Here is a 26,521-nt window from a genome sequence, read left to right on the forward strand (position 1 = left end):
CGGACTCCGCAATGCTATGTGATTCCGATTCGTCTTTGTGCCCCCTACACCTCCTGCAAATTTGTCGCACTGGTAGTGAATCAATATGTATATACTATCCCCTTAAAATTACTCAGGCACTTGTAGTGTTGAAGAGTACAGGAAGTAATATGTAGGCCTGACACGGGGTTGAATTGGAAAATTCTTCCTTTGTGGAAGATATTCAGTTAGTTTGCAATACCACACAACTGGAATTTGATTGCTATTCTCATTCCCTCTTCATATTGTTACCATTCATGGAGTGGAATGTACTTACCTTTGTCCCATTCCAACATTCCAGCTTATCTCAAAGTATATGATTCATATCAAGATTTTGGAAGTGCCAGGTCAATTCTGGAACTTCGTTTTCCTCAAAGCAGGAAAGCATAAATATGCTTATAAATGCTTATAAGACCAGTTTTCTGCAAGAAAGGCACCCACAAGTTTGGTTCTATGGATGAAACATAATTATGTTGGAACACAGAGTTGTTTCATAGAATTTACAAAGCAAGGTCTAACCAACTCTTCAGATCTGAACCAAAAGGTGTTTCTACTTTCATATGATGCACAATTGGTAGGTGGAAATATCTTAATCTAAATGACTGTCGGAAGTGAACACTACAATGTAATTTGTTGCTTCATAGAACCATTTTGTATTGTTCCAGAGTTCATGAAAATAAATGGTATATTTGAATTTGTGTAATGTGCGGCTTGAGAGTTGTAGCTTTCCTCTGAATACAAAGTATTTGCAACTCCATTTGGACAATGCTGATATTTATGGATAACCTTTTTGACATGGAGTTCCATGTTGACATTTTCTAACGTATTGCAGTTCCAAGGGTAATACTCTTGATCTGGTTATCAGCAGTGATCATTCGTGTATTAAGAATTTGCAGATAAAGGAACCACTAGGTAGCAGTGATCACAGTGTACTGATGTGGGATTTACTTAAAGATATAATTACCATCAGGGGTAAATGAAAGGGTTTTTGCTTCCATAAAGGTGAGTACAGTAGTCTCAGACAGTTTTTAAATTCTGTACAGTGGGATCAACTGACGATGTTACCAACAGTAAATTCTAAGTGGGAGGCATTCAAGAAATTAATCGTGGAAGCTACTAAAAGTTTCATACCTATTAAGAAATATTGTTCAAGGTTTAGGCCTAAATGGTTATCAAATGAACTAATGAGACTCATGACAGAGAAGAAAAATGCATGTGATGCATATAAATTATCAAGTGACTCAGAAGCCTGTGGCAGATATAAGCTAGTCTGTAATCAGGTCACAAAGGAGGTTAGGCAAGTGAAGGCAGATTACGAGAAATCTTTGGCAAAGGATGCTAAGAAAAACAGCAAGGATTTCTTTACTTATATAAACTCTAAAAGGAAGGGGATGAATCTGATTGGTCCACTTGATATCGATGGTTCGACTGTTGATGATCCTGCTCAGATAGCAAACAAAGTGAATGAGTATTTTACATCTACATTCACACATGAAGAGTTATTAAGGTTTGAAAATGGCAGAAGGTTGTCAAATTGTAGTAGGGTGCTTAATGATTTTATAATAACTGAGAGCATTGAAGTTAAACGTAAGAAAGGCACCTAGGGTGTATGGGATCTATCCAGTTATATTAAAGGAGGTGGAAAAGGAAGTAAGCAAGCGTTTAGCCGTAATTATGAGCGCATTCTTGGAACTCAGGGGAGGTCCCCACGGACTGGAGATGTGCAAATGTATCCCCAATTCACAAAGGGGGATCGAAGGGTAGCACGAGTAATTACAGACCAGTTAGTTTAACTTCTGTTCTGGGTAACATAATGGAGTCACTGGTTAAAGATGCATTGCAAGATCATCTAGACAAGACTGCAGCAATAATTCAGACTCAGCATGGGTTTGTTAAGGGAAAGTCTTGTCTGACAAATTTGATTGGGTATTATGATGTGGTTACAAAGGAACTGGATGCAAAAAATAATTTTGACATCATATATTTAGATTTCAGGAAAGCTTTTGACACTGTTGCGCATGGAAGACTATTGTACAAATTGGAGCAGAATGGTATGTATTAAGGGTAAGTTGATACAATGGATAAAAGGATGGTTGAGTGGGAGAAGACAGAGGGTGGTAATCAATGGGTGCTGCTCTTCGTGGACTAATGTTATTAGTGGAGTCCCATAGGGTTCAGTGTTGGGTCCACTGTTGTTTTGTATATTTATCAATGATATTGATGAAGGTATATCAGACTTAGTGTCGAAGTTTGCAGATGATACAAAGGTTGGCAGGGTTGTTAATGACAGTAATGGCAGTGTGCTACTGTAACAGGATCTAGAAAATTTGGGCAGATGGGCTAAGAAGTGATAACTGAAGTTTAACCTTGACAAATGCAAAGTACTGCATATGGGTAGAAGTAACAGAGAAACGTACCAACTGTGTGGTACTACACTTAAGGTGGTAGAAAATGAAAAAGATCTGGGAGTAATTGTGCAGTCAGATATGAAGTTTTCTGAACAATGGTGACAGACTGCCAGGGCAGGTCATGGGGTTTTGTCAATGACATATAGGAATTTTTTTTTTTTTTATGTAAACCCCAAACACGAGAGGCATTAGAAACTATAGTACTTAGTACCGTGCTTGGGTTGGAGGTGGTTGAGAAGGCAAAAGGAGATATTTGTTGACATTGGACTTGAACTTCTGTAGACTGTAATTTTCAGGAAATACGTATGAAGGAATGTTGTTCCAGAAAACGGCAGTTGAATGAAAAAATGAGGAAGATGAAAAGCTAGTTCTGTGAGTTTGAAGTTGGGCAGTAAATGGATGTTCGCTGGTGGCGGCACGTGTTCGGACTGTTTTGAAAGAGAGAGTGAGAATTATAGAAGCCAGTTCAGAAGAACAGTGCCCATGGAAGTATCTCTAGAAGAGCCATGCAGCAGAAACAGTAAGCCTATGTGACAGCGAGTGGAGAGATACTGTTAGCGATGAATCATTAATTAACCTAACTGCCCTCTTCTGAATGGAATCAAGAAGCCTGAGAGCGGTTTTGGGGGCACCACCCCATATGTGGGAACAATATTCCATGGCAGGGCAGATTTGCAATTTATGCAGAGTGAGCAGCTGTTTGGAAGAAACGTAACGACGAGAGCTAAAGAGAAAACCAAGTTTTTTAGATGCAGAGGAAGCAATATTTATAATGTGCTTGTGCCAAGAGAGATTAGAAGTCAGGGTAATCCCCAAAAGAGAGATATTATTTTGCCTAGAAATCAGAGTGTCACTAAAGATAAGCATAGGGGAAGAAGAATCCTTTTTGCGAGATATAAGACAAGATTGAGTTTTAGAAGGGTTGAAATCAACTAAGTTGTCTGCCGCACTGGAGAATTACATGAAGATCAGCATTTAAGGAATTGGTAGCAGATTTTCGAGAAGTTGAGGCTGATTGAACAGGGCAGGGTTTCTCAAAATGGAAAGTGGAATGCAATGTGCTATCATTGGCAAAACTATGGATAGGATTTCCAGCCAATGAAGAAGGTCATTAATATACAAGAGGAAAAGAGTGGGGGAAAGAACTGAACCTTTGGGGACACCGGCATTAGTGGAGAAGTTAGAAGACAGAGAGTCATCTACCATCACCCTCAGTGAGCGATCAGAGAGAAAACTGGATAACCAATTACTAAAAACAGTTGGCAGACCATAAGATGGAAGCTTGTTTAGAAGACCTTTATGCCAAACACAGTTGAAAGCCTTTGAGATGTCAAGAGCAACTACTCGTGTTTCACCGAACCTTTCCATTGAATTAGTCCATAAATGGGTAACATAAGCCAGAATATCACCAGTGGATCGACACTGACGGAACTATACTTGTGATCTTTGATCAGACAGAAGGTTTCTAGGTAGTTTGAGTTGGCATTTAATTGATTTCTCCATTACTTTAGAAAGAGTAGAAGTAATTGTAATGGGAGGGATTTGTCACCCTTTTTAGTAACTGGCCGGATATGAGCAAATTTCCAAGCAGAAGGAAAAACACCTCTGTAATAAGAAAGTGACGGAAGACCACAGGAGGCATTGAATGGAGCGTGTTGGGAATGGTGGGAGGTGTTTTACCAAGATCATTAATATATGAGTTGGAAGAATTTGCTAGCAGGGAAACGGAGGTGATTGTCCCTCTGTATAAGGCAGTGGTCAGCTTAGCCTTGAGTACTACGTACAGGTCTGGAGGCCTCATTTTAGGAAGGATGTAGATTTGCTTGAGCTTGTACAGAGAAGGGCAACAAGATTGGTGAGGGGAATGAAGGGATCCTCTTACAAAGAGAGGCTAAGTTCTGCAAATTGCAGTGGCTGGAGACTAGGCACCTGCGTGGTGATCTGATTGAGGTGTGTAAGGCCTTGAATGGGTTGAGCACGCTGAATTCTGATGGGATCCTTCCACTTTTTCAGATTACGAACCTAAGGGGACATAAATTCAAATTAAGAAAGGACAGATGTAGGATAGATGTGCGGAAATTTGCCTTTAGCCAGCGGGTGGTTAATTGCTGGAACAAACTTCCACATGTTGTTATGGAAGTTGATAGGTTAAATAAATTTAAGGAGGAACTGGACTGGCATTTGGAGGGAATGGTGTGATTTTTTTTTTTTTTTTTTGGCTGATGCTGCATAAGCTTGTACACTTGCTTTCTTGCATCACCTGCCACTACTACTACATTACCAATGCTGATAATAAGGGATAGTCTTTCAACAGGTGTTCCTGGTCGATATTTTCCAACATTTGTTTTATGGAGGATGATGTAATCCTCTTCATTAGAATTCGCCAATTCCCATCCATCAGTTTGCTTGGTCATTGATCATGATTTAACTTATCTGTATATCCTGATACCATATAAATTAGGGGTTGACAACCTTTTCAGCAGTGGACCACATTATGTTGGAAATGTCTTGTGTGCCCCTAGGGGAAGAATCAGTATCCCCCAGTCACACACATTGAACTGCTCCCGATGTCACTAAATGGTTTTGGTAAAGGAAATTTATGTTAAGTTCTTGTGATAAAAAAATTTAAAACAATTTATCGTTTATGAAATAAATTTAATATACTTTAATGAATTAATGTTTGTCCATACAGAAATGATATTATGAAGAATTTATGACTCTCCTTCTTACCTATGGTAAATGTGAACCATAGGTTCCCACATGTTGAAATCCAGATAATTTCTGACAGTAAAAGTGGGATTTAAACTGTTTATATTTATTTCTTATTTTTAAAATTTGTTGTATAATTTTTGTTTTATCCAAATAGAGTGTGGGCCTCTGATGTGTGAGGCTGTTGGTCACTTGTGGCAAGCGTGTCACAGGTTGGCCACACGTGATCTAAATGATTACATGTTGCTGGATTGAATAAATTTGCTTATTTTTATGAACTATGACTTGAAAACATTTACATACAATTTTATTCTATAATTTGGACTATTTCCTTCCCCAGTCTGGATTAGTGGAGTTCCACTGCAAAAAGCTGGAAGCAAAACTGTGGCATTCCCAGTACCTAGTGTTCCATTTTTTTTTTTTTTTTTTGCATACTGCTGTGTTTGTGTGTGTGACATGTAGCACTGACATCAGCAGTCACATTTATCAAATATGATAAATGTGACTGCTGATGCAACTTCCTTTCAGAACAAAATAGTTTAAATGTTGTTGGCTGCAAAAACAGATTAAGGGAAAAGATAGCCCTGCAAGCAGCTTATAAAGATAGAACAAAATATCATCCTTTTGGTTGGTGGAACAGACTTCCATCCCTTGTTGTGGAAGTTGATAGCCTAAATAAATTTAAGGCTCAGCTGGACAGCTATTTCGAACGAACGGAGGGGTGAATTGGAAGTTTTTTTTTTTTTTTCTGATACTGCATAAGCTTGCTTTCTTGCGTCATATGCCTCTACTAATGCTAATGCTAAAATATCATCCATACAATACAAAAAGGGGGCGCCTCCGTAGCCAGGTGGGAAGGAGCAGCAGTGCGTAGCACATGCTTCTTGATTAGACCGGGGTTCGAGCCCATCACCACCAAATACGGAGGATGCGGAAAGGTCAGGGAATGACCACTGCATATCATGGAGCAATATGGCCTTATTGCTAATGCTCCCAAAAACCAAATAACAACAGCAACAATACAAAAAGGATGATATTTTGTCCTATCTTTATAAGCTGCTTGCAGGGCAGCTTATAAAGATAGGACAATCTTTTATCTTTTTTTGCAGCCAACAACATTTAAACTACACAGATAGTGCTGGCTTTTGCAGTGAGTTGGCCTGGTATTGCACTAATTTCAAACAGATGGTCTCTGCAAAAGATTAATTGGTCATTTATTTAAAAGATGTGACTCCTATAATAGCCTGTTTCAGGACGTACTGGTAGTGTGGTTTTATTACTTATCATTCATTTGGAGAGGTCTCAATTCATATCCCATCGATGACTGGAGGAATTTCTAAAGGTCTTTTCATTTGGAGTTATCCAATCTCATGCAGAGGGAGTTAGACTTTTCCCTGTAAATTATTCCACATTTTTAAGCCCACAGAATATGCAAATTGGCTCATGAACACATTTCTATAGACATAATACATAACAAAGTATGTATTATGGCCCGGGGTTGTTGATGCTTCAAAAATCAAAAACAATAAATCCTCATCAGATAGCACGGGGTCTCTAGTGACAATATATAGACAAAACAGTTGTAAATAAGTTGTTTGTGAACTGCAATGTAAGATATGAAATGAGCTTTCAAAGTTGTGATATATCTAAAGCTTTCAAAGTTGTGATATATCTAAAGCTTATCAGATAGGTGATCTTTGGTTTGTCTGAGTAGAAAACCAAAGACCACCTATCTGATAAGGGACCACTTAGTCCTAAAACAGCCTGAAACAAATGGCCAATTAGCCTTTTTGGCAAGGCTATCTGCTTGAAAGTAGTGCAATTCCAGGATAGCCCATTGCAATGGCAAGTTTGTAAATTGAGAATTAAAGCCATTTACCTATGCAATTTAAGTCCTCCTGGCCACAAAAATAGATGAAAGGACAAATATCCATCTCTGCAAAGATAATTTCTGAGGCCATATAACTGTATCTGTATTAAATCTTTGAATTTCTCTCATTTAGTGCTATTTCTTATTCAGTAAACTTTTTAACTTAGTGCAAAGTGCTCTTGTAGATTACGACCAAGTGGCTGGTCATACTGCACTTGGTGAGCTGGTGTAATATAAAAACCACTGGTGTTTATATTACGCTGGCTCATGCATGTCATACAGTTTGCCAGGTGCATGACTAAGGTAGAAAGAAAAGCAACAGGTGGCTCAAGGTCTCACTCCATATTAATGCTATAGAAGAGAAAGTGCGAGTGAGTGACCTTGAGATATTTTTTCTGATATAGTTATAATTTCAGCAAAAATGAAACAGCAGTCTTTGTTATTATGTGTGAGAATTTAATCACATTTTTACACAGTACATTAATAAAATCAAAATGTCACATAGATTTATAAAGATTGCACATACCATATTATTTATTGCTTAAGAATGCTTAATTTTCTTTTACCCCACTGCAAAAGTTTTTTTTTTTTTTTTTTTGTCAAAGCACAGTTACTGATATTCTCTCTGATACTGTACTAGGTATGCATTTAAAATTGACATTACAGTGCATGACAACATTCTGTGACTTTGTTTATTGTCAATTGTGTATATTTAACAGACTGAATCTCTTCCTTTAAGGTCTTCAGATATTTGATTTATTATCTCTTCAAACCCTGATATTTCAATCGAATTGAAATCTGAGCTAATTTCTTGGTGCTTCATAATCCTTTAATGGCAAAACTACCTTTTAAGGATTAGAAGTACTTTTTAGTCATCATAAATTGTTACAGATGTAAATAAGTTCAGTTTTTAGTGCATAATAATTAATGGAGTGTGCTGCTCCACACTATTTAACCATTAAATATGTTTAATGGTTGAGTAAAATCCTCTAAAATCCTGTCACTTCTTAATCCTCCAGGGCCAGACTTTAAAGAGTTTACTGTATTTTTTTATTTTCCTCGTACAAAGTTTGGTTTTCCAAGTCCATTATGGATGTCTTGTTTCTTTTATAGTAAAGAATTGTGATATTATTTATATAGTGATGAAATCATATTTAAATGGTATGAATTCCTCTGTTACATTTTTTATCATTTTTTATTTTAGAGTCTTTTATGCCAGAACCATACAATCCCGAGGCACCAGGTATGGATAGGCCACCACGCATGCCACCTCCCTTTTGGGCCCCACCTACACCACTTCAGTCCTCTGTTCGACCTATTGGACCTCGAGGACCTCTCCCATTGTTTCATTCTGGACCTCATTCAAGAACTCTTATAGGTGTTCCTACTGTTGATGACACAACAAATATGAGTATGTCTTGTTATTTTGTGAACTCTGACTATTCATCCTTAAAAATCATGCAGTGTATCTGTTCTTGAGTATATAATACCATGACATAGTTTTGATATTATTTGAATTAATTGAATGGATATTATTTCAGATAATTAAGAAATGCATATCAGGTATGTCTATAAAATCGTGGGACTGATGTATATGTTAAAAACAAATCTTAACATATACATCCAAATGAGTGTGTCCTTTGAAATAGTCAGTGTGTGAGGCTGTACACAGATTCTTGAAAAGTGTATTTTCAGTCAAAAATCAGGAAACGTGATTTTTAATTAAACTATGGTAGCAAAATGGCTGAAAAGAGAATTAAGTGCCCCTTATCTTTTCAGAATTGTTTAGAGTTCTCTCTAAACACTGAAATTTCTGAAATCTCTGAAATTTCTCGCCATCCATTTTGTTATAAAACAAAAGTATCATAATAATATACATGGGCGATTATTTTAAACAGGGAAAAAATGAGTGCAGCAATTTCTATTTTTGGAAGTTAATCTTAGTGAAAACAGTTTATTCTACACATATTGTGAACAAACTAAATGAGGCAGTGTCAGAATGTGCATTTACTTTGCTACAGGCTGCTGTTTTTATTTTTTTTTATATCCACAAGATCGTATGACATATTTTAACTGTTATATCAATGTACTATTTATGAAATTTCCTGAGTTATAAAAAATTATCCTATTTTTTTATTATTTTTGCCTTAGACAAGTCAAACTAAGCTTGAACTAAGTCTAGTCTAACAGTTATTATGTAAGTACTTTTCACAGCCAGCTGACAGATTAGTGAAATATTTTTTCCCATATATAAAGTATTAGTTCATATTTTGTTTTGCTGTTATCAGTATAATATGTATCTGAATGGCCAAAGCATTATATGATAATTATTTGGTGTACTTCGAATATTACCTCTTATAGGCACTTTTAGTGGTTGCAGTGGAACTGCTCGCATCAACATCTTCACTCTGAACAGTGCTCATGCAGTTGAACTTGATTTGGGTGATGAAAGCTGTGGCTTTGAACATCTTCAGATTCGTGGACTAGAATTGGGAATGTTTTTAAACAAGGTTTCCTACACCAGGAGCAAATTCTGGAAAGATTTCCACCTAATCCTATAAAAGTTAGTTATCTTATTTGTAATGCATTAGCACCATTTTTCTGTGAGGAGATTTACTAGATCCTCATACATTTCAGTGTGACAAAACAACCAACACTGCCTGCAAAAAAAAAAAAAAAAAAAACTACAAATTATTGTAAGTTATACTATAAAATCAAAAAAGCTGTAATTTTGTAACCCTTGGCAAGTTTTTACATGTGCCATGCAACAGCTAAGCACTTAAAAGAATATATTTCATAGATATTGTTAATGGTGATTTGCTCCTATCCAAACTTTTTATGGTGGTTGCCAGTTAAAAAAAAAAAAAAAAAAAAAAATAAATAAATAAATAAATTCACTTCAGCTTTTGAATGATGAAGTTAAAGTATTTAAAGTAAGGGATTTACTGACATTGGAATATGCATATAATTCACATTACCTTCCAGAAAGAAATTGATGAATTTGGCAGTGATGCATCACATTTAATAATTTTGCTGTGTCTATTTCAGTGATTGCCCTCCATGGCAGAAAATTCAGAAGCAAGTGGAATTAGGATTAACATCACTTCATAAAGCTTGCTGGTATCAGTGGCTGACTCTTGAACCAGCTGTTCAGCTGTACTTGGAATAGTAGTAGTAGTAGTGGCATGTGATGCAAGAAAGCAAGCGTATGAGCTTATGCAGCATCAGCCAAAAAAAAAAAAAAAAAATTTTACGAAACAATCCCCTCTAAATATTTGTCCAGTTCCTCCTTAAATTTATATAACCTATCAACTTCCACAACGACAGATGGACGTTTGTTCCAGCAATTAACCACCCGCTGGCTAAAGGCAAATTTCCGCACATCTATTCTACCTCTGTCCTTTCTTAATTTGAATTTATGTCCCCTTAGGTTCATAATCTGAACAAGTGGAAGAATCCCATCAGAATTCAGCATGCTCAACCCGTTCAAGGCCTTATACACCTCAATCAGATCACTGCGCAGGTGCCTAGTCTCCAGCCACTGCAATTTGCAGAACTTAAGCCTCTCTTGGTAAGAGGATCCCTTCATTCCTCTCACCAATCTTGTTGCCCTTCTCTGTACACGCTCAAGCAAATCTACACCCTTCCTAAAATGAGGCCTCCAGACTTGTAATTTTGTGAATTGAATTTGTTTTAAAAATTGAAGATCCAGACTTTGAGTACTGGAATTATTTGTGATGAAAATTTACTGTTCCAGTACAATCCAGAAGCCAAAAGAAGGTCAATGGAATGGAAGACAAAACAGTCTCCCAGACAAAAAAAAAAAAAGACTATGTCAAAATCAAAAATGAAAAAATGATTTTTGTTTTCTTCGAAATTAAAGGAATTATTACTGCTGATTACTTCCCACAATATCAAACTTAATCAAACAAAATGTACTACATTGAAGTTCTTCGTGAAAAAATTTGAAGAAGAGACCTGAATTGTGATAAGATGGGTAGATGCACCACAAGATAATGCACTAGCACACAATGCCCTCTTTGTTTGCCAGTTTCTGGATGGAAAACAGATCCCTGTGCGAACATGCACCCTACTCACCAGACCTAGTCGCTTGTGACTTTTTTTATCTTCCCTAAACTGAAAGTGCAGTTAAGTTAACCCATTTTCAATCCATTGAAGGCATTCAGAAAAAATTCAGTTAAAAGGGCTTAAAGAAAATGACTTCCAGAAATGTTTCTCTGCTTGGAAGAAATGAACAGTGTATGCAAGCCCAGTGCACAGTTTGGGAACCACATAAAACAGCGGTTCCCAAACTGTGCGCTGCAGAATATTTAAAATTTTCGAGGGAAACACAGCGATACTCGACATCTGCTGGACACACCGCGCAAACTACTAGCTCGAGGTAGTTCACAGTTTCAACATTTCTTATTAAGTTGTTTGGACCTAACTACTTAATAAACGGAACTGTTAGATATTTCTTTTGGTCTAGGTGCGCCATGAAAAAATTACTGAGACACTAAGGGTGCCATGAACCGAGCAAGTTTGGGAACCTCTGACATAAAATACACAATGAAGAAACAATTTGTTACAGAAATATTTGAACAGAGTCGTTTGAACAGTGTTGACTTTCTCTTTTCATCAGTCAATTTCCAACAGCCGACAACAATCTTCTCTGGGCCTTGGCGAAATATCGCAGAGAACTTTAAACCTTTTGTTTGAGGTTCTCTGTGATGCGAAAGATTTCATCTAGTGCTTTTACCGTTATCTCCTTCACATTAACATTTTCATCTGGCTCATTTAAAAATTTGAATTTTTAAATGCAAATCTGCATTGACTTTATTAGCAGGAGACAAACAAGCAACACTTCTTCTTCTGAAGGTTGATGGAACACACTGAGGCGGGCAGCTGGCAAACATTTCTTTATTGCCCGTCCGATGCACGGTAAGCTTAACGTGCGGTTCAAATCTTTTTCAATTATCACATAAAGCGGCGCCTCCGTAGCCAGGTGGGCAGGAGCAGCAGTGCGTAGCACATGCTTCTTGATTAGACCGGGGTTCGAGCTTGTGACCACCAAATACGGAGGATGCGGAAAGGTTAGGGAATGAACTACTGTATATCCCCGGAGCAATATGGCCTTAGTTGCTAATGCTCCTAAAAAACCAAATAACAAACAATAACTATCACATAAAAAGAAAAAAGATTGTGTTAACTGGAAATTTGCATTATGTAAAGTGAAAGGTGGTATAATTTTTTCAACTAGCGGTAACTGAAAAACGTGTTAATCAAACTCATTATGCGAGGCCTAGCTGTATATACACTCAGTGATTGCTGAATTGTGATCACCTCATTCTTGAGGGACTGGCTGCAGAGCTCACACTGTAGAAAGCTGAAAAGCTTTGTATGCTAGAGCAGTGGTAATTTACATCTGGTCATGGAAGTCAAAGTGAGAAAGTAGCAGTTATGAGACATAGTAAAGATATCACATAGTTTCAAAAGGGCATGATTGTGGGATCTTTTGCATCGGTGCTTCCACATCGGAAACTGTATGTCTTGTTGGTTGCTCACAGCCCACTGGGGTTAAGGTGTACAAAAAATGAGATCAAACAGGTCAAACCATCTCCCGCCAACAGAACTATAAAGGATTATGCAAAGTAGACGTTTGTGGTGAGTGAAGGGTGCAAAACGTAATTGAATGGTAGGTCACCAAGAGACAGCTGACATCACAATACGCAATGGAGAATGCAAGAAGATTATCCCAAATGAAGATGTACTGCACACTCAGACTTATGGTGTTCTGCAGCAGATGACCCAAGGAACACCTTCTCCTCACCACTGATTGGACACTAAAGGACTGTTAAAGCATTGGTTGGACGAGTGAAAATACTTGGTGCCACATGCCGATGGATGGCTTTGTGTGTGGTGCAAGCAACACAAACCCATGGACCCATTTGTGCATGGTGCTAACTATCCAGGCAGGTGGCAGTGGTTGCGCAATATGGGGCATGTTTTGCTGAAAAGAACTAGGACCCTTGGTGTGCATAGGTTCACTGTTCAGGTATACCAGAAGATATTAGGAGACCATGTGCACCCTTCTATATTGCATTTTTTGTCAGACAGAAACAAGATCCTCCAAGACTATAATCTACTTTGTCATCAGGCCTGCACTGTGCATGATTGGTTCAAGGAACAGTGAAGATATCACCCATCTTGAGTGGCCTCCAAATTTGCCTTACCTCATACCAATTGAAGACCTTCAGGGTATTTTGGAACACAAAGAGAGAGTTATGGACATGCGACTGTCATCTATTTGGGCTCTGTGGAAAGCGTTGCAGGCTAAGGCAAATAGTGCTGTTATCTGTGCGAACAGTGGTTCAACACAGTATTAAGTTGGTGGTCATAATTCAGTGTTCGCTCAGTGTGTGTGATGTAGAAAAAGAGTAAAGACAAAAATAGTGAAAAAAATTGAAAAATTTCTGATGGTTGACGCTTGATAACAACACCAGCGTTATGCATTGTATAATTGATGGTATATTTATCTGTTTTTATTGTAATTTTTTTTTAAAAAATATATACTATAATTCTTGCTTTTTACTCTTTTCAATATTTCTTTGCTCTATTTTTGTCTTTATTATTTTTTTCTTTCTATATTTCTTGGTTCTTTTAATATCACTTATTTAATTATTCCTATCATTAATTCATTATGGTCATTGGTTACTTTCTGTCAGTGGTCATTGTCCATAAATATCTTCTTTTTCCATTTTTAATTTTCATTTCTTCTGTTTTCCTTTATATAACATTTTATTTGCATTCACGCACTCACACATGAAGGAAGGTCGTTTCAAAAAACAAAAGTAGAAGGGATAATAACAAAAAAAAAAAAAGTACGTCCTGTGAGTTTGGAATTGAACAGAGAATGGATATTGACCGGTTGAGATACACATTCAGACTTGATTGGAAGAAAGCAGAGTAATTACAGATGCCAGCCCAGTAGAACAGTGCACATGTAAATGTCTGAGGCAGAGAGTTGAGAGACTTTAGCATTAGTTGAGGCATATGATGCAAGAAAGAAAGCTTATAGTGCATCAGCAAAAAAAAAAAAAAAACAAAACTTCCCATTTCACCCATTCCTCCAAATGTTTGTCTAGTTCAGCCTTAAATTTATTTAAGCTATCGACTTCCACAACAGCAGATGGAAGTCTTCCAGCAATCAACTACCCGCTGGCTAAAGGCAAACCTCCACACATTTTTCTGTAACCATCTTTCCTCAACTTGAATTTAGGCCCCATCAGGTTCTTAATTTGATCAAGCGGAAGTATTGAGCCTACTCAAACCATTCAAGGCCTTGTACACCTCAATCGGATCACCTTTCAGGTGCCTAGTCTCTAGATACTGCCACTTGAAAAATTTAAGCCTCTCTTGGTAAGAGAACCCGTTTGTTGCTCTCACCAATCTTGTTACCCTTCTCTGTACTCATTCTGGCAACTCTTATGTCCTTCCTAAAATTAGGCCTCCAGACCTGTGTACAGGTCTGGAGGCCTGATGTACCTTGATGTACAATATGTGGCCATTGCCTTATACAAAGGTATAATCACCTTGTCTCTGCTAGCAACATTCGTGTATATCATTGGCAAAACTCCATGACCCTCTCTGTCAACCCATCTGCACTGCTCAGAGAACTCCATATCCAACTGAACCCTCAGATTACAAATTACCCTCAGATCTTTTTCATTTTCCACCTCCCTGAGTGTAGTACCAAGAGTTGGTATATATCTCGTGGGGTACTGCTACCCATATGCAGTTCTTTGCATTTGTGAATATTAAACTACAGTTCCCCAGCCCATCTTCCTAACTTTTTCTAGATCCTGTTGCAATAGCATACTGTTTTTACTATCATTAACAACTCTGCCAACCTTTGTATCATCTGCAAACTTGGACATTAAGCCTGATATAGCTTCATCAATATCATTAATATACAAAACAACAATGGGCCCAGCACTGAACCCTGGGGGAGCAGTGTCCATTTATTACTACTCTCTGCCATTTCCCACTCAACCATCCCTTTATCCATTGCAACAACTTGCCCTTAATGCTACACTGCTCCAATTTGTGCAGCAGTCTTCCATGTGCAACAGAATCAAAAGCCTTATTAAGATCCAAGTATATGATATCAAAATTATTTTTTGCATCCACTTCCTTTGTGACCATATCGTGGTATCTAACAGATTGGTCGAACAAAACTTCCCCTTAACAAACCCATGCTGTACCTGAACTGCAGTTCTCAAGGTGTTCGTGTATCACCTCTTTAACCAGTGACTCCATTGTTTTCCGCGGAATAGAAGTTATACAAGGGGATCAAAGGGTGATACAAATAATTACAGACCTGTAATTATTTGTATCACACTTTGATCCCCCTTTGTGAATTGAGGATATATTTGTACATCTCCAGTCAGTGAGACCACTCCTGAATCCAAGGATGGTCTATTAATCAAAGCTAAGTGTTTGCTTACTTCCTTTGCTGCCTCCTTCAATATAACTGGATAGATCTCATGTACCGCAGGTGCCTTTTTTCTCCTCCACTTTGCTCTCCGTTATTACAAAATTATTTAGCTCCTTGTTAGAGTTTAGTAACCTTCTGTCCTCCCCTTCTTTACAGAATTCCTCATGTGTAAATGCAGATGCAAAATACTCATTCAGTTTGTCAGCTAACTGAGCAGGATCATCAACAGTCGAAACACCAACATCAAGTTGACCAATCTAATTCATCCCCCTTCCTTCTAGAGTTTAGATAAGTAAAGAAGTCTGTTTTTCTTTGCATCCTTTGCCAAGGATTTCTTGGCGCACTATGGCCATAGTTGCCGATGCGCCTAATAAATCCCTAAAACAACAACAGCCAAGGATTTCTCGTAATCTGCCTTTGCTTGCCTGAGTCCTTTGTGACTTGATTACAGACTAGCTTATATCTGCCATGGGCTTCTGTGTCACCCAATAATTTATATGCATCTCACGCATTTTATTCTCTGCCACGAGCCTCATTAGTTCATCTGACATCCATTTAGGTCTAAATCTTGAATGGTATCTCTTAGTTGGTATGAAAAGCCTAGTAGCTTCCAAGATTAATTCCTTGAAGGCTTCTCATTTAGAATTCACTGTTTTTAACATCAGTTGATCCCACTGTATAGAATTTAAAAACTGTCTGAGACCACTGTAATCACCTTTACAAAAACAAATTCCTTCCCTTTACCTTTGATGTAGTTATATCTTTAAGTAAATCCCACATCAGTAGAATGTGATCATCGTCAGCTAGTGGTTCCTTTATCTGCAAATTCATAATGCTTGAATCATTGCTGGTAATCAGATCAGGAGTATTGCTCCCTCTGGTTGCCCCTCAAGCATGTTGCTGTACAAAACAAACCTCCAATAAATCCACAGAAGTCTTGCTAGTGTGTGCGATTGACCAACCCACAAGTTCTATTCAATATCTTCAAAGTTAAACTCACCCATTACAAGACATTCTGATTTACTTGCCCACTATTTGTCTAATCATTTGTTGTACTAATTAGTCATTAGGCTTATAATATGCTCCTACTCTCAGTTTTGCTTTCCTAGTGCTTATGGCACACCAAACAGACTCAACATTGCACTGTCTACCCATGTCAACTGGATGCACTTCCTTAGATTTTGTGTTTTTTAATTAACAACATAACCTCTCCTCCCTTCCTACCCTGTCTATCCTTTCTGTACACGCGCATTATAGCCTTAGATGCTAATGCGCCATAAAATCCTAAAACAAACAAACCTTTCTGTACACATTGTACTCCCCAAATTCCAATTCTGTATTGCTTATATCTGTGTGACACCATGTCTCTGATATCCCAACAATATCTGCCTTTGATGTCTTGATCAGCACTTCAAATTCATCAAATTTATTTACTATACTTCTAGTTGGTGTACAAGCAGGTATACATGCACCTGTTCTTACTTTTAGTTACCCTAACACATGTATTTACTTGTTCCATGATGACTCCCAGCAGCTCTTGAAGTCCCCAGCAACTTGCTCTCTAGGCTGCTGCTTGTTACAATAGTAACAGTGCAAGAATCACTTTTGCTTCTGCCTGCAGCTACTGTTAATCTTTTAGTGTGTGAATCCCCCCCCCCCAGGCTAACAGTTTTCCATCCGACATAACACTGCCTCAATAGCATCAGCAAATATTCTTGTACCCTTTCTATTTAAGTGTATCTCATCCCTGTAGAAGCAGTCTCTGATGCTAGCAAGCACAGACCATGCTGAAAAAAAATTCTACCCTATCAGCCTTGCACAGTCTCTCCAGGGCTGACTTGATTGACAAGTCTCTCATGAGTTCGAGAACGAGAGTAGCCTGTGCGGACGTACATTTTTGCCGCTCCTGGAACAGAGAAGTTTTTTTCTGATTTATTTTCTGTTTTATTAGCTTAAATTGGCATATTAACTCATTTTCTAGAGTAGTTTTATATTCTTATTTACGATACTTAGATTAAAGTAACTTAGAGATTTTGTAGGTATTACTTAATATCGGAAAGGGTATCAAATCCACGTGTTTACCGTACGTAAATAGCCGCCATTGTTACGCAATACAATATATCTCGAAATAGATAGCATAAGCTTAATATAGTATAGTATAGTACATAATATTGTCAATTAATCTTGTTGAACTTCATTGTCAATTAAATTGTACTTTTAACTATACATATAACGACTTGGGTTACGTAACATAAATAATTAGTAAAAAATAAATAATTAATACTTAACTTGATACGGAAGTTATATAAAGGGATTTCGTAGATAACACTCGATACTGAAACATAAATATAGCGTTATAACTGTGTTGAGATATACGTTTAGGGTTTTAATTTTGTTCTGAAATTGAAATTTTATTGAAATTAAATCGAAATCATGACTCTGACCAGAGCAGCAAAGCAAAAGGCTCAAGCTAATGGGAGTGCTGTGGCTCAGGGGAGAACTGAGGGGGAACAGTTGCCATCTGAATCACAGCCTATTAAAATGCACTACTTGCTTGATGTTTGTGGAGCAGTCAGGTACGGGACATGATACTGCCATGGGGGATGTCTTTGTGTGTGGGTGCGATGCAAGGAGTGTAAAGAAATCAGGCGACAACTCAGCATTGTTATGGGCCTATATGAGAGCTTGAAGGACAGAGTGGATGCCCTCAAAGGATTAAAAGTGAGGGCCCATCAAGCTCTCAGCTGCCCACACCAATGCCAGAGCTTGCACTTGGTCATCACGCAACACAGCGGCAGCCCCCAAGGCAGAATGCACTGGTCCCAAAGGAACTAGTAGTTGTTGGTGACTCTATTGTCAGGGAAACGGGAAACATGCTTTGTAAAAAGGATAGGTGGAACAGGACGAGGGTATGTCTGCCAGGGGCAAAGGTTGATGACGTTCTAGAGCGGATTTTCATCTTTTAAGGGCACAAAAGGTGATATAGTTGTACACGTTGGCACTAATGATGTTAAGAGTAGGAGACCGGCGGAAATACTTAACAAGTACAGGTCACTGTTGAAAAAAAGCCGTGAATTAGGGTTGAATTTGAAAGTGTCTGCAATTCTGCCCAGACAAGATAGGAGTGAGTATATGATGAGAGCCCTGTTGATCAATTTGGCCCTGGAAGGATTGTGCAAGGCTCAAGGGGTAGAATTTTTTCAGCCTGGTCTGTACTTGTTAACAGGAGAGACTGCTTCTACAGGGATGGGTTACACTTAAATAGAAAGGGTGCAAGAATATTTGCTGATGCTATCGAGGCAGTGTTAGGTGGGTCGGAAAACTGCTAGATTAGGGGGATACAAGGACTAATAGATTAACAGTAGCCACTGGCAGAGGTGAAAGTGATTCTTGCACTGCTTCTATTGGAATGAGCCGCAGCCTGGAAAATAAGATGCAGGATATTTCAGAGACTGCTGGGAATCATTGGGGTACAAATAAACACATGGGTTGTGTTAGGGTAGCTAAGAAAAAGAACAGGTGCATGTATACTTGCGTGTACACCAGTGCTAGGAGTTTAGTAAATAAATTTGATGAATTTGAGGTATTGCTCAAAACATCAAAGGCAGATATTGTGGGGATTTCAGAGACGTGGTGTCACACAGATATAAGGAATGCAGAACTGGCATTTGGGGAGTACAATGTCTACAGAAAGGATAGACAGGGTAGGAAGGGAGGAGGGGTTATGCTATTAGTTAAGAAATACATAAAATTCAAGGAAGTGAAGCCAGTCGACATTGCTGGACAGTGCAGTGTCGAGTCAGTTTGGTGTGACATAAGCATTGGGAGATCAAAATTGAGAGTAGGAGTGTGCTATAGGCCTAATGACTCTGATGAGTATAATAAGGAACAGTACAGGGAAATAGAGTGGGCCAGTAAATCAGAGAGTCTTATAATGGGGGATTTTAATTTCCCAGATATTGACTGGAATTTGGGGGCTGGTCACTCATACACTAGCAAGGCTTTTGTGGATTTATTGGATGATTGTTTTCTACATCAGCATGTTCGGGAGGCAACTAGAGGGAGTAATACTCTTGATTTGATTATCAGTAGTGATTCTTCATGCATTAAGAATCTGCAGGTAAATGAACCACTAGGTGGCAGTGATCACAGTGTGCTGAAGTGGGATTTACTCAAAGAGGTAACTACCATTAGGGGTAAAGGGAAGGGTTATTGCTTTCGTAAAGGCGACTACGATGGAGTGAGACAGTATTTAAATTCTATACAGTGGGACCAACTGATGATGGTACCAACAGCAAATTCAAAATGGGAAGCATTCAAAGAACTTATCTTGGAAGCTACTAGGCTTTACATACCAACTAAGAAATATTGTTCAAGGTTTAGGCCTAAGTGGATGTCAGATGAACTAATGAGACTATGGCAGAGAAGAAAAATGCATGGGATACGTACAAATTAACACGTGACACAGAAGCCTATGATAGATACAAGTTGATCTGTAACCAAGTTACAAAGGAGGTTAGGCAGGCGAAGGCAGATTACTAGAAATCTTTCGCAAGGGATGCAAAGAAAAAGAGCAAAGAGTTCTTTACTTATGTAAACTCTAGAAGGAAGGGGATGAATCCGATTGGTACACTTGATATCGATGGGTCAACTGTTGATGATCCTGCTCAGGTAGCTAACAAACTGAATGAATATTTTGCATCGACATTCACACATGAGGAGTTATTCAGCGAGGGGAATGCCAGAGGTGTATTCAACTCTGGCAGTAAGCTAGAGAATCTTGTAATAACTGAGAGTAAAGTGGAGGAGAAATTGTTGAAGATAAATACAAGAAAGGCACCTGGGGTGGATGGGATCTATCCAGTTATATTAAAGGAGGCAGCAAAGGAAGTAAGCAAACCCTTAGCCATAATTATGAGAGCTTCCTTGGTCTCAGGGGAAGTACCCATGGACTGGAGATGTGACCCCAATTCACAAAGGAGGATCAAAGGGCGACACAAGTAATTATAGACCTGTTAGTTTCCAGGAACTTCTGTTCCTGGAAAATTAATGGAGGCACTGGTTAAAGAAGCACTGCAGGATCATCTAGACAAGACTTCAGTTATAGCTCAGACACAGCATGGTTTTGTTAAGGGGAAGTCTTGCCTGACCAATTTGATTGGATACTATGATGTAGTCACAAAAGAACTGGATGCAGGGAATAACTTTGATATTATATACTTGGATCTTAGAAAGGCTTTTGATACTGTTGCACATGGAAGACTGCTGCACAAATTGGAGCAGTGTGGCATTGGAGGCAAATTGCTGCTATGGATAAAGGGGTGGTTGAGGGGGAGAAGACAGAGAGTGGTAATCAATGGGCACTGCTCATCGTGGACTAATGTTATTAGTGGAGTCCCTCAGGGTTCAGTATTGGGTCCATTATTGTTTTCTGTATTTATAAATGATATTGATGATGGTATATCAAGCTTAATGTCCAGGTTTGCAGATGATACGAAGGTTGGCAGGGTTGTCAAGGCCACTACTGACATTATGCTACTGCAACAGGATCTGGAAAGGTTGAGCAGATAGGCTTCGAGGTGGCAAATGAAGTTTAACATTGACAAATGTAAAGTACTACATATGGGAAACAGCAACCCCAGAGCAACGTATCAACTCTGTGGTACTACACTGACAGTGGTAGAGAATGAAAGGAACCTGGGGGTGGTTGTGCAGGCAGATATGAAGTTTTCTGAGCAGTGCAGACAGGCTGCAAGAGTAGCTCATGGTGTGTTGTCGATGATATATAGGAATTTTTCTAGCAGGGATAAGGAGGTGATTATTCCCTTGTATAAGGCAATGGTCAGGCCACACATAGAGTACTGCATACAGGTCTGGAGGCTTCATTTCAAGAAGGATGTAGAGATGCTGGAACGAGTACAGAGAAGGGCAACAAGATTGGTGAATGGAACAAAGGGGTGCTGTTACGAAGAAAGGCTTAATTTTTTCAAATTACAGTGTCTGGGGACTAGGCACCAGCGAATTGATCTGATAGAGGTATAAATCCTTGAATGGTTTGGGAATGCTCAATGCTGATGGGATTCTTCCTCTTGCTCAGAGTAATCACCTGAGAGGGCATAAATTCAAATTGAGGAAAGACAGATGTAGGATAGACGTGAGGAAATTTGCCTTTAGCCAGCGGGTGGTTGGTTGGTGGAACTGACTTCCATCCCTTGTCGTGGAAGTTGATAGCCTAAATAAGTTTAAGGCTCAGCTGGACAGGTATTTTGAACGAACAGAGGGGTGAAGTGGGAGTGGTTATTTTTTATTTATTTATTTTATTATTATTATTATTATTATTATTTTTTTTTTGGCTGATGCTGCATAAGCTTGCTTTCTTGCATCAAATGCCTCTGCTAATGCTAATATATTCCCTCCTATTGTGTGTGGGCAGAATTACAGACAGTTTCAAATTCAACCCTAGTTCGCGACTTTATCAACATTGACCTATACTTGTTAAGTAAATCTGCAGATCTCTTACTCTTAATGTCTTTAGTGCCAACGTGTACAACAGGCCCGGGCAAACTATGCGGCCCACCGCACATTTTTGTGTGACCCACGAGGTTTATTGTATTTTCAAAAAAGTTTACTTATTTTATGCCTTTTGTGACGCCTTTTTGAAAAATAAATCTGTATATGTAATACATTATAGAATTTGTCGTCTTGTAAATTGTTTTATCATCCCTATATTGTTCAAATTGAGATAGAATTTGAAATTGTGCGCAAACCGGAGCGAGCCAACAGGTGCTTTTATATAACGGTATAATTTGTGATTATAAACTAACCGCGCGAAACTACGGTAACAGACAACCGGTGATGACGACAGCGGCTTTGCTGCGGTGGCAAAGTAATGGATAGGACTGCTGACCAACCGCAGTTCCAATCTGTTTTCTCTGACGGTCATCCCGCAGTTAGTTATCTTCTGTTATTATCTTGGTGCCAGCAGCGATAAAAATAATATTTACCCCTTTTTAAAAATGAATAAAAAACGAAAAATTCAACAAGAACATAGTGTCTTCAATGAAGAGTGGAACACAAAATATTTTTTTGCTATCATAAATAACAAGACTATTTGTCTCATCTGCCGGGGGAGTGTCTCAGTGTTGAAAGAGTAAAATATTAAAAGACATTTCACTACTAAACATTCCAAATATGGTGCCAATTTAACTCCGGAAGCGAGGAAGAAAACTGCTGATGGATTGATTCAAAATTTATCTAGACAACAAAATCTGTTTACGTGGCTATCTAAGTAATAAGAAGCTACTGTAGAGGCAAGTTTTGTTATTTCTCATATAATTGCAAAAAGCAGTGAGCCTTTTTCTGATGGAGACTATATTAAAGAATGTATGACTGAAGCTTGTGGATGTTGTTGTTATTTGGTTTTTAGGAGCATTAGCAACTAAGGCCATATTGCTCCGGGGATATGCGGTGGTCATTCTCTGACCTTTTTGCATCCTTCGTATTCTGTGGTCACTGGCTCGAACCCCAGTCTAATCAAGAAGCGTGTGCTACACACTGCTGCTCCTGCCCACCTGGCTACGGAGGCACCTAAGCTTGTGGAATTATATGTCCTGACATTAAACACAAATTTGAGAATATAAGTTTATCTCGGCGAACCGTAGTAAGAAGAATTGAATGTATCGATACAAATTTGAATGAGCAATTAATATCAGTATTAGAATCCATAACATGGTACTCGATAGCGCTCGACGAAAGTAACGACCAAAAGAATACTGCACAGTTATTAATTTTCATACGTGGATGTACCTCTAATTTTGAAATTATTGATGAGCTTCTTTCAATGGAATCTCTTAAAGACCAAACAGCGGGCTGATATATTTGAAAAAGTTGAAAAATGCTTAACAAGATAGAATTTACAATGGAACAAAATGGTAAGCGTAACAACTGACGGAGCACCAAGTTTGATGGGTAAAAACATTGGAGCGTTAAAGAAAATTCAGGATAAAATTTGTGAAAATTATCCTGATTATAATTTAATTACAATTCATTGTATTATACATCAACAAGTATTATGTAAAAATGTGTTAAAAGTTGAACATGTCACATCTTGTATTGTTAAACTAGTAAATTTAATACGATTGAGGGACCTGAAACACAGACAATTCGTTAGTTTTCTTCAAGATATTGAATCTGGGTACACAGATATTCCTTATCATAGCCAAATTCGATGGCTTAGCTTAGGAAAAGTTCTTTGACGAGTATGGGATCTTAAAGATAACATCATTCTATTTTTAAAACTGAAAAATATTATGGACTTTCCCGAATTAACTGATAATAACTGGATTTGTGATTTTGCATTTACCCTGGAGTATTTAAGTGTGTCACGATGTGACACACTTAAATACTTTCAAAACCGTGTTACAAGGGAAAAATTTATACGCCCATGATATGGTAAAAAGTTTGAATGGATTTCAATTAAAACTCCAGTTGTTCCTTTGACATTTATTGATTAATAAGGTAGACCACTTTCCAACCATGAAGTTGCTGAAGATTCCATAAAATAAATTTGAAAAATATTGTGAAATTATCAACGTGCTGAATGACGACTTTTCACTAAGATTTGGCGACTTCCGAAAAATTGAGACAAGTTTGGCAATAGTGTGCGACCCATTTTCAATAGAAATTGATAGTGTACCGAGTGAACTACAACTTCAGATTATAAATCTGCAGTGTGATACCGATTTAAGGGAATTGCACCGTCACGAGGAAATCTGTAAATTTTACGATACTCCTAATTCGGACAAATTCGACGAACTTAAAGATTTTGCCCAAAAAATGTTGGTTATTTTTGGATCAACCTACATATATGAACAAACATTTTCCATCATGAATCTAAATAAAAATTCTTTACGATCAAGCATCACCGATGAACATTTACAAGCAGTTTTAAGAATCTCAACTACAAAATTAACACCTGAAATTAAAAAAATGTTAAAAGATGTAAAACAGTTTCATTTATCTCATTAAATTCTTGGTTGTTAGAGAAATTTTTTTTATGTTATATTTTTTCATGATAACAAATAATATATATCTAAAAATAGTATTTTACGTGCGGCTCGCTTTCTTTTTGAATTCCTGATGTGGCCCTTCAGCCAAAAAGTTTGCCCAGGCCTGGTGTACAACAATATCACTTTTTGTGCCCTTAAAAGATGATATCTGCCCTACAATGTCAACAATTTTTGCCCCTGGCAGACATACCCTGGTCCTGTCCCATCTGTCCTTTTTGCATGATATATTCCCCATCTCCCTGGGACCAGTGCATTCTGCCTTGGAGATTGCTGCTGTTTTGCCTGATGCACAGGAGTGGGCTCTGGCATTGAGTTGGGCAGCTGAGAGCTTAATGTGCCCCTCATATTAATTTCCTTGAGGACATCTACCCTTCACCTCAAACTCTTATAAATACCTATCAGAACACTGAGTTGGTGCCTTATTTCCTCACAGTCTCTGCACCTAGCCCACACAAAGACATCTTCCTAGAACATTTGTGATAGCTGTGTGGTAACATCTTCCTAGGCTAGATCATCTGTTCTAGACAGGGCCGCAAACATTTCACATATCGTGCATTTTTTTAGACTGTGATGTATTGGAGAATCGCCGCCTTCGGTTTTCCACCAAGCCACAGCACTCTGGCTAATCTGTGAGCGTTGCTTTGCTGCTCTAGTTTGGGCCATGATTCCGTTTAAGTACAATTTAATTAACAATGAAATTTAATAAGATTAATAAATTTTACTGATTAATTGATAATACTATACTATACTGTACTATACTAAGCTAACAGATTTCTAATACAGTGCTACATCTAGTTTTACATTAAACCTTATGCTATAGTTAAGATGAAATTTGAAACTGTCTGCAATTCTGTCCAGATGCAATAGGAGGGAGTGAATATTGTGAAAGCCTTGTCAGTCAGTTTGGCCCTGGAGAGAATGTGCAAAGATCGTGTGATAGTAATTTTTCTCGGCATGGTTTGTGCTTGTTAAAAGTAGAGAGTAAAAGGTAAAAGTAAAACTACTGGGTTGGGATACACTTAGATAGAAGTGGTTCCAGAATATTTGCTGATGCTATTGAGGCAGTGACAGGTGGTTTGGAAAACTGATAGCTTGGGGGAATACACAGGTGAATAGATTAAACTGGGGCCACAGACAGAGGAGAGAGTGATTGTTGCACTGCTTCCGTTGGAACATGAAACAGCCCAGAAAGCAAGGTGTTGGGAATTTCAAGCCCCCGGTGTGGGTCACCATGAAAGAAGTAAATACATGGCCCGTGTTAGGGTTTTTTTTTTTTTTTTATGTAAACCCAAACATGAGAGGTATTAGAACCTATAGTACTTAGTACCGTGCTTGGGTTGGAGGTTGAGAAGACGAAAGAAGATATTTGTTAACATTGGACTTGAACTTCTGTAGACTGTAATTTTCAGGAAATATGTATGAAGGAAGGTTGTTCCAGAAAACGGCAGTTGAATGAAAAAACGAGGAAGATGAAATGTTCATTCTGTGAGTTTGAAGTTGAGCAGTAAATGGATGTTCGCTGGAGGCGGCACGTGTTCGGACTGTTTTGAAAGAGAGAGAGCGAGAATTATAGAAGCCAATTCAGAAGAACAGTGCCCATGGAAGTATCTGTAGAAGAGCCATGCAGCAGAAACAGTACGTCTATGTGACAGCGAGTGGAGAGACTCTGTTAGCGATGAATCATTAACCTAACTGCCCTCTTCTGAATGGAATCAAGAAGCGTGAGAGCAGTTTTGGGGCCACCACCCTAGATGTGGGAACAATATTCCATGGCAGGGCAGATTTGCGATTTATACAGAGTGAGAAGCTGTTTGGAAGAAAAGTAACGGCGAGAGCTAAAGAGAAAACCAAGTTTTTTAGATGCAGAGGAAGCAATATTTGTAATGTGCTTGTGCCAAGAGAGATTAGAAGTCAGGGTAATCCGCAAAAGAGATATATCAACTTGCCTAGA

General features: G+C 38.3%; 1 protein-coding gene across 2 annotated transcripts in view; it reads left to right on the forward strand.

The window, feature by feature from the left end:
* swm (Zinc finger protein swm) overlaps positions 1–26,521 on the forward strand; it is a 370,487-nt gene that overhangs the window by 156,020 nt on the left and 187,946 nt on the right. For both annotated transcript variants that reach the window (XM_090372448.1, XM_090372445.1), the window contains one exon: positions 8,210–8,416. In XM_090372448.1, coding sequence (XP_090228574.1) covers positions 8,210–8,416 — 207 coding nt within the window. The remainder of the gene's footprint in view (positions 1–8,209; positions 8,417–26,521) is intronic.

The sequence above is a fragment of the Mastigoproctus giganteus genome, chromosome 1, assembly GCF_048544385.1.
Source record: "Mastigoproctus giganteus isolate SK-2022 chromosome 1, ASM4854438v1, whole genome shotgun sequence".
Lineage (NCBI taxonomy): Eukaryota > Metazoa > Arthropoda > Arachnida > Uropygi > Thelyphonidae > Mastigoproctus > Mastigoproctus giganteus.